The sequence below is a fragment of the Aquarana catesbeiana genome, linkage group LG01 (assembly GCF_042186555.1).
Source record: "Aquarana catesbeiana isolate 2022-GZ linkage group LG01, ASM4218655v1, whole genome shotgun sequence".
In the NCBI taxonomy this organism is placed as follows: Eukaryota; Metazoa; Chordata; class Amphibia; order Anura; family Ranidae; genus Aquarana; species Aquarana catesbeiana.
In genome coordinates, this window is record NC_133324.1 from 969,954,303 (window position 1) to 969,964,127 (window position 9,825).

At 43.9% G+C, this 9,825-nt stretch overlaps 1 protein-coding gene across 1 annotated transcript; it reads left to right on the top strand.

The window, feature by feature from the left end:
- Positions 1–852: 852 nt before the first annotated feature.
- LOC141122750 (E3 ubiquitin/ISG15 ligase TRIM25-like) lies at positions 853–9,559 on the top strand. The gene is made up of 2 exons (XM_073612002.1): positions 853–977; positions 7,203–9,559. The coding sequence occupies exon 2, from the start codon at positions 7,205–7,207 to the stop codon at positions 8,786–8,788; it is 1,584 nt and encodes a 527-aa protein (XP_073468103.1). The 5' UTR covers positions 853–977; positions 7,203–7,204; the 3' UTR covers positions 8,789–9,559.
- Positions 9,560–9,825: the final 266 nt, after the last annotated feature.

Here is a 9,825-nt window from a genome sequence, read left to right on the forward strand (position 1 = left end):
GATTACAGAGCTGCATTAATTTATATCTTTATTATCTGCCCCGGAGTTCTCCTTTACATGGTTTATTATTATTACATATACTAACAATACAGATTAATATTTATTACATATTTCATTATTTACTAATTGTAATACATAGGTCATTCATTTTCATGAATGTATTAATAATACATATAATACTAATATTACTCTGAGGATCACATTCTATGATGTCCTGATGTACTATATACTGATATAATATTATGTGACCTACAGAAAAATGGCCGCCCCCCCAGCTGGAGTCCTTTCACAGAGCAGTGTGACCTCTAGTGTCTGCTGGAGGACTTCCTGTGTGTCCTACGCAGTGTGTATTATGGTGGCCAGCCGGGTGTTTCGTCAGATTAGGCGACCTGTCAGAATTTGTAACAGAAGTGACGTTCTGTCACGGCCATCTTGGTACACCCCCACCCCTCCACAGTAAGGATACAGTGAGAAGGCGACAAGCGGACATATTTGTACACCCACCGGAGTCTTGCATTTTACACCTATTTTTACCAGTAAACTCAGCTTATATAGTGAAATACAGGATTTAAAAATCAGTCTGACTGTTTTGATGTTAAATTGTAAATTCAGCGATGTTCTGTCAGATCAAAAAACCTGTGAGATCAGCAGGCTTGCCGCTGCTTTTACAATTCAGCATCAGAACAGTCAGACGGACTTCTAAATCCTGTATTTCACTATATAAGCTGAGTTTAGTGGTAAAAATAGGCGTGAAATGCAAGACTCCGGTGGGTGTACAAAAATGTCCGCTTGCCACCTTCTCACTGTATCCTTACTGTGGCCGAGTGCGGGGTGTACCAAGATGGCTGTGGCAGAACGTCACTTCCGTTACAAATTCTGACGGGTCGCTTAATCTGATGGAACACCAGAGCCTCAGCTAAACCTCGTTGGTCCTCTAGTGTTTAGAGAAGAGACAGGAAGAGGAATTGTGTTAAGAGGTGAGGATGGGGGAGGAGGATGCATGGAGGAAATGATCAATAATACAGATTATAGGTGATCAATAATCAATAATGTGAGGGAGGAGAGGGGGGGCTGACATGGCAGGGTGGGGAGGATATCGATTTATATCTTATTACAGAGAAGTTATAGCAGACTCCGATCTTATCTCTAATCATTCTATAGAGCTGACATATACCATAATGCTGTACACTTAGCCCTTCATATCAGTCTCTGTACAGAGGAGCTTACACTCTAATGTCCCCTCCCCCCCACAGTCACATCAGTCTCTGTACAGAGGAGCTTACACTCTAATGTCCCCTCCCCCCACAGTCACATCAGTCTCTGTACAGAGGAGCTTACACTCTAATGTCCCCTCCCCCCCACAGTCACATCAGTCTCTGTACAGAGGAGCTTACACTCTAATGTCCCCTCCCCCCACAGTCACATCAGTCTCTGTACAGAGGAGCTTACACTCTAATGTCCCCTCCCCCCACAGTCACATCAGTCTCTGTACAGAGGAGCTTACACTCTAATGTCCCCTCCCCCCCACAGTCACATCAGTCTCTGTACAGAGGAGCTTACACTCTAATGTCCCCTCCCCCACAGTCACATCAGTCTCTGTACAGAGGAGCTTACACTCTAATGTCCCCTCCCCCCACAGTCACATCAGTCTCTGTACAGAGGAGCTTACACTCTAATGTCCCCTCCCCCCACAGTCACATCAGTCTGGGTACAGAGGAGCTTACACTCTAATGTCCCCTCCCCCCACAGTCACATCAGTCTCTGTACAGAGGAGCTTACACTCTAATGTCCCCTCCCCCACAGTCACATCAGTCTCTGTACAGAGGAGCTTACACTCTAATGTCCCCTCCCCCCACAGTCACATCAGTCTCTGTACAGAGGAGCTTACACTCTAATGTCCCCTCCCCCACAGTCACATCAGTCTCTGTACAGAGGAGCTTACACTCTAATGTCCCCTCCCCCCACAGTCACATCAGTCTCTGTACAGAGGAGCTTACACTCTAATGTCCCCTCCCCCACAGTCACATCAGTCTCTGTACAGAGGAGCTTACACTCTAATGTCCCCTCCCCCCACAGTCACACACTATTATTATTATACATTTTTTATAGCTCTGACATATACTGTAGTGCTGTACAGAGAACACTGAGCCAGTCACATCAGAAAGAGCGGCAAAGAGTTGACGGTGGCAGGGGGAACATTGGAAAGGATCCAATTGCAGTAGAGGGTGAAAGGAGGGAACATGAAGGTAATGTCTCCTGTCTGTGGTCAGGTATATGTAGGAGGTCACGTATTTACTAAGCCTAAATCTGGCAGCTGAGAATGGGATGTTCATGAAAGGTAAGAGGTGAATTATATTCACTTTTCCCACTGCATGTGACCAGTGGGGCTAGGGGAACAGCAAATAGAATTCAAAGATGCATCACTAGAGGGATCAACAGCAGGAGGAAGGAGGTCCTGATTTCTCTATAAAGATCTTTATATCTCTAGAGGGGGTCACCAGCAGGAGGAAGGAGGTCCTGATTCCTCTGTATAGATCTTTATATCACTAGAGGGGGTCACCAACAGAAGGAAGAAGGTCCTGTTTCCTCTAAATCAATCTTCATATAACTAGAGGGGTCAACAGCAGGGAGAAGGAGGTCCTGATTCCTCTATATAGATCTTTATATTAATAGAGGGATCAACAGGGGGAGGAAGGAGGTCCCGATTCCCCTATGTAGATCTTTATATCACTTGATGGGTCCCCAGCAGGGGGAAGGAGGTCCAGATTCCTCTATATAGATTTTTATATCACTAGAGGGGTCACCAGCAAAAGGAAAGATGTCCTTATTCCTCTATATAAATCTTTATATCACTAGAGGGATCACCAGCAGGAGGATGGAGGTCCCGATTTCCTCTATATAGATCTTTATATCACTGGAGGGATCACCAGCAGGAGGAAGGGGGTCCTGATTCCTCTATATAGATCTGTATTCACTGGAGGGGCTCACCAGCAGGAGGAAGGAGGTCCTCATTTCTCTATATAGATATTTATATCACTAGAGGGGTCACCAGCAGGAGGAAGGAGGCCCTGATTAATCTATATATATCTTTATATTATTAGAGGGATCACCAGCAGGAGGAAGGAGGTCCTCATTTCTCTATATAGATCTTTATATTACTAGAGGGATCACCAGCAGGAGGAAGGAGGTCCTCATTTCTCTATATAGATCCGTAGGCCGGGTTCACACTGGTACGACAAACGTTCCGACATTGGGAGCTCATGTCGCATGATGTGTGAAAATCAATGTTTCCCAATGGGAGCCGTCTTAACTGGTCCGACACAAGTTGGTCAGATTTTGAAAATGCTCCCTGCATGACTTTGATCCTACTTCAGCCCATTAATTATCACTGAAGTCGGATCAAAGTCGGATCGCCGTCTAAACTGACCCGACTTTGGCATGCGACTTGTGCTGTGAGGATCTTGAAGGGGAACTCCACGCCAAATTTTAAAAAACAACATGGCATGGGTTCCCCTCCAAGAGCATACCACTTCATTCGGTCTGGTATGGATTTTCAGGGAAACCCCCACACTGAAAAAACGGCATTGGGGTTCCCCCCAAAAGCCATACCAGACCCTTATCCGAGCACACAGCCTGGCAGGTCAGATCTTTCTATCAATAGAGGGGTCACCAGCAAGAGGAAGGAGGTCCTGATTTCTCTATATAGAGCTTTATATTACTAGAGGGATCAACAAGGGGAGGAAGGAGGTCCTGATTCCTCTATATAGATCTTTATATCACTAGAGGGGTCACCAGCAGGAGAAAAGAGGTCCTGATTCCTCTATATAGATCTTCACATCACTATAGGGGTCAGCAGCAGGAGAAAGGAGGTCTTGGTTTTTCTATATCAATCCTAATATCACTAGAAGGATACCCAGCAGGAGGAAGGAGGTCCTGATTCCTCTATATGGATATTTATATCACTAGAGGGATCACCAGCGGGAGGAAGGAGGTGCTGATTCCACTATATAGATCTTTATATCACTAGAAGGATCACAAGCAGGAGGAAAGAGATCCTGATTCCTCTATTTAGATCTTTATATCATTATTGGGATCACCAACAGGAGAAAGGAGGTTCTAATTTCCCTATATAGATCTTTAGTGAGACCTCATTTAGAATACTGTGTTCAGTTCTGGAGACCTCACTTACAAAAAGATATTGATAAGATAGAACGAGTCTAGAGATGGGTAACAAAAATGGTGAAATGTTTGAGGGATAAAACATATCAGGAGAGACTTCAGGAACCTAATATGTACAGTCTGGAGGAAAGAAAGGAAAAGGGGGAAAGTGATTGAAACCTATAAATGCATAAAGTGGGTGACTAAGGTTCAGGAGGGCAGTTTTTTCATTATGAAACCAAAATCAAGAACATGGGGACACGACCTCCAACTAACTGGAGGAACGTTCAAAACTAATCTTAGAAAGTATTATTTTACTGAAGGGGTAGTTGATGTTTGGAATAAACTATCAACAGAGGTAGCGAGACAGTCAACAGTAAATGGCTTCAAACATGCTTGAGACAAACATAGATCTATACTCATTGAAAAAAAAAATGGGCAGACTCGATGCACTACTAAGTCTTTTTTCTGCTATCACTTTTCTATATTAGGTATGGGTAAGAGCTAAGGGGTGTATAGGAAGTCCTTTCAGTAATATATAGTTCTCTTAAATTTTTCTTATCTTAATCGTACGGTACTGGACACAGGCAACTTATTCATACACCATGGGTATAGACTTGTAGCTTCAGGGAACTGGACATTAGCAAGCTTTAGAGGTCATGTCCTCTGGTGGCACCTTCCCTATAACCCTACGTTGCTCACCTGAGACCTCACTCTAGTGTCTGTAGGTGATGGACCTCTTCTCCTACCCGGAGAAAACAGCTCCACTAGATTATTCGTTTTCTTCCGAATCTTCCAATTTTTCAGTCAACATCCCTGTCTCAAAGGATTGAAGAAGCACAGCTCCCACCTCCACTGAAGAAGCATCCACTTCAATAAAAAATGGATCCCCAGGATTAGCTCTCCTCAAGAGAGGTCCAGAAACAAAGGCCTGTTTTAGGTCGTGAAATGCAGAGACAGCTACAGGAGGCCAGTCCTTGGCATTCCCACCCTTCTCGGTCAAAGCGATAATAGGCGCAGCAATGGAAGAGTAATTACTTATGAACTGCCTATTATAATTTGTGAACCCAAGAAAGCGTTGTGTGGCCTTGAGGCTAGCAGGAAGAAGCCAGTTGGTAATGGCCAAGACCTTTCCAGGATCCATATGAAGACCCAAGGCAATGAAACACCTTTTGTTCCAGTGAGTAATTGTTCCAGTATCACCACAGGACAGGTTCTAACCTGTTCATGGTACCAAAACCCCAATGAAGGGTATCTGTCCGATCCTGGACTTAAAATCCCTCAGCAAATTCCTTCACATTTCAAAATTTTGTTATGGAATTTTCAAGGTCAGTAATTGCTTTTCAGAGACAGGGAGAAAACATGGCATCTGTGGACATATGCCTATCTGCATATTCCTATTTACCCGCCTCATCAGAGATTTATAAGCTTTGCAGTGGCAGATGACTGCTTACAGTTTTGTTGCATTGCCTCTCATCCTGTCCTCTGCTACCAGGGTGTTCACAAAGATCTTAGCACCCTTGCTTGCCTTTCTCAGAACTCAGGGCATCCAGATGACAGGCTTTATTGATGACTTTGACTCACCTCCCTTACAACTCTTCAGCATTGTCCAACAGACATTGCAGCTGCTTCAGGTCTTTGGCTGTGTGATCAACTTAAAAATATGCTCTCCGGCCTTCTCTGTGCCTAGAATAATTGGCTTTGATCCTGGATACATCCCAGACAAAGGTCTTTCTTCCAGAAAACAAAGTTCATTCTTTAAGAACACACACTCGATAACTGAGATCCAAAGGAAATTCCACAGTGAGATTTGCCATATGAGTTCTGGGTCAAAAGGTGGCCTCCTTCAAGGCAATCCCTTTTGCCCAATTCCATTGAAGAACTCTCCAACTAAATAATCTGTCAGCATTTGAAAAGCAGGTTCTTTGGCTGGATCTACTTATTCTCCTATATTCCCAAACAAGAAAGTTCTTGTCCTGGTGGATCACCACTTCAACTGTAACAGAGGGAATATTTTTCCTTCCTTACAATTGTATTGTTCTGGGGAGGAGTCTTTCAATCCTTGACAGTTCAGGGAACATGGCCAACGGAAGAGGCCAAACTCCCCATCAACATGTTGGAGCTCAGATCGGTCACTGTCTCTCCAGCACTGGACCCCCTTCTAAAGGGACACCCAATTTAGGTGCAATTAGACAATATCACTACAGTGCCATAAATCCGCCATCAAGGGGGCACAAGGAGCCCCGGCTGCCTTGAAAGCAAACCAGATTCTCTTGTGGACAGAAACTCACTGTCCAGTGATTACTTGGCGCTCTCTTCCTCAACATCAGACAAAATTGATACCTGAGCATCCTCAAAAAAATGCAAGGGGAAGGGGAACAGAAGCTAAAAAACAACACATTGATTGGTAATTTGTTGCTATGGCAGCAAACAATTGCATTCGTTTGCCTTTTATATCAACAGCAAATGGCTAGAGCTCAGGTCACACTCATGCTTGAATCGAACCCAAAGCTCTTTGCTAGGAGGAAGTTATAATCGATCGTTGCTTGCTATAGTAGCAAATAAATGACCACCTCAGTTTGCAGTTTCCACAAACTTCAAGTTAATTGGGTTCACCTCAAGCCCATGCTCGTCTCAAACCTCATCCTGATCCATGAATCTCTAATATACTCTTGTGTTAGTACATACAGCGAGTAAATGACTCCCTGAGTGGGTTCTGATCCCCATACTACAATATATCCCATCAGAACAGGAAGGGAAATTTTCTGAATTCTGACTGACCGCACCTATAACATGTCTGTATCAGAGAGGTTGCTACATGAGAAGACACCATTTCTCCTGTCAGAGCACCGGGAGTGTAATGATAGTTGAACACTTGGTGTTCCATAAAACTTAGTTATAATAGGTAAAATCCAAAAAGTGGCATGCATCTCATTGGACTTCACCCCTAGTAATCTGACACACTTTACAAAGTGGCTGAATTCCCATAGCTCAGCTTTGAGTGTCAGAGAATTTCACTTTCTTTTTCTCTCTTATGCTTTCAGCGATGGCGTCTGCTGATCTGAGGAAGGAGCTGGAATGTTCCGTCTGTCTGAACACTTATACAGATCCTGTAACCCTGAAATGTGGACACAACTTTTGCCGGGACTGTATTGGTCGTGTGTTGGATACACAGGAGGAATCTGGAGGTTATTCCTGTCCTGAATGCAGAGATGAGTTCCAGGAACGGACTGCACTGCGGAGGAACATAACACTGCGTAACATAGTGGAGACTTTCCTGTCTGCTCAGCCAGATCAAGAGGAGTCTGGGGTCTTCTGTACTTACTGTATTCACACTCCTGTACCTGCTGTGAAATCCTGTCTGCATTGTGAAGCTTTTCTGTGTGACAATCACCTGAGAGTCCACAGCAAGTCACCAGAACACGTCTTGTGTGACCCCGCCACTTCACTGGAGAACAGGAAATGCTCCTTCCATAAGAAGATCCTTGAGTATTACTGCACCGAGGACTCCACCTGTATCTGTGTATACTGCTTGTTCATTGGAGAACATCGGGGACACCAAGTGGAGACTCTGGATGAGGCCTCTGAGATGAAGAAGAAGAAACTGAGAAACGTTCTGCAGAAACTGATGACAGAGAGAGAAGAGACGGAGAAAAGAGTCCAGAGTCTGCAGGAACGCAGGAGGAAAGTACAAGGAAAAGCAGATGATGAAACCAAGAGAGTCGCTGCCCTGTTCAGAGACCTCAGGAGACGTGTGGAAGACTTTGAGAAGAGAATCCTGGGGGAGATTTCCGGGCAGGCAGAGCGGGTCTCCATGCTAATCAATGATCTGGTCCAGGATCTGGAAATAAAGAAGGAGGAGCTGTCTAGGAAGATGGGGGATATTGAGGAGCTGTGTAACATTATGGATCCACTGACTGTCCTAAAGGAATCAGACAGAGGTGATTTGTGTTATACTGAGGATGGAGATAATAAGGACAGAGAGGGACATGATAAACTCCTCCATGATGGAGGGGATCTGGATGTTGGGGGGATCTCACACACAATACACACAGGTTTATCTGATATAATACAGCAAACATCGTGGGTGTCGGGGGTTACAGACATATTACTGGATGTGAGCACAGTTGGTAATCATCTACATATATCAGATGACAGGAAAACTGTATCCTGGTCAGATGAGAGCCAGACTCACCCAGAAACACCAGAGAGATTTCTTAGTCATCAGGTGATAAGCAGTCAGAGTTTCTCCTCAGGGAGACATTACTGGGAAGTGGATGTTGGGGGGTCAAGGTACTGGAAAGTCGGGATGTGTTACCCCACTATAGACAGGAGGGGAGATCAGTCATGGATTGGATATAATAAGAAGTCCTGGAGTTTGGAGAGGTTGGGGAGTAGTCAGTACGCAGTGAGACATGACAGGAATCAGATCCGATTACCTGGCAATGTCTCCAGTAACAGAGTCAGGATAGATCTGGATTATGAGGCCGGGCGGATCTCCTTTTATGATCTGTGTGACCCGATCCGACACCTCCACACCTTCACCACCACCTTCACTGAGCCCCTCCATGCTGGGGTATTTGTAGGGAGTGGTTCCTGTATAAAGATATGTGGGGGGGATCAGATGTGAGAATTCTGCCCAGAGACTGGTGACATCACAGAGTAGAAGATCTAACTGGTGAAATACTCACTTCATTACCTAGTGTGTCACTGACCAGGAAAACGCATGCAGGAGGTCAGATTTTTATTTTTATATGTCCCTGATTTGCCACGTTTTTGGGGTTGTGTTCGATATGTGCAAAGAGAGATCACACAAATATTTTAAAGTATAGCATTTATTAAAAGTAATGACAGGTACAGATAATAATAGAAAATATAACAAGAATGCTTAACTAAAGATGCTGTTTCGCCATGGAGTCCCCCCATAAAGTCGTGGCCAGGTAATCAGACCAGACGCTTGCATGTTGCATGATGCAGCTCTAGATGAGACTAAATGTTCCAGTTCTAGCTAAGGTATTTAGATCTTTTATATAGGAAATGATCAAGCCTACTCTCAGAGCAGTATGACCTTCTAAGGCTCATTCCTGAAGGAGAGGGGGCTGTCTTGACTATAGGCAGATTCCAATCGCATTCCAATCACATCAGTCAGCTAATGGTTACCAGAATAACCAAGATATGTGAAGCTTTATTAGATATTTGTGAGGCAACTAGACAACTAATAAGGAATATGAAATATGCAATTACCCTATCACTCCGCCCCGGCTCACAAATATCATACAAGTAATGCCTCCAACTGTACATAAGGGCAACATATCAGTATTAGCACCTGATAATTGTAAACAAAAAAAATGTATGCATTCCTTAAATGGAAAATAAATAAAGTGTATATATCTAAAGCGTAGATACCTACTTTCCCTGTCTGCTTTACCTACTCAGAAAATATAATTCTGCTATATTATGGCTGAAAAATATAGAAATATCCAAAATTCTAAAAATATTTTAAGAAAAAACTGTGTTGGACTAACAAACGAACAACAAATTTTTCCTTTCCAATGCACAGGAGCTGGTATGAACACCAAACTTTCCTTTCCAAGAGTTCAAAAGCATAGAAGCTTGTCAAAGTCCTCCATTACTGGTGAAGGACAGCAGAGTCCTAGACATCCGGTT

What these genes read in the sequence shown, in the direction of transcription:
- LOC141122750 (XM_073612002.1), top strand. Translation starts at nt 7,205, where the DNA reads ATGGCGTCTGCTGATCTGAGGAAGGAGCTGGAATGTTCCGTCTGTCTG.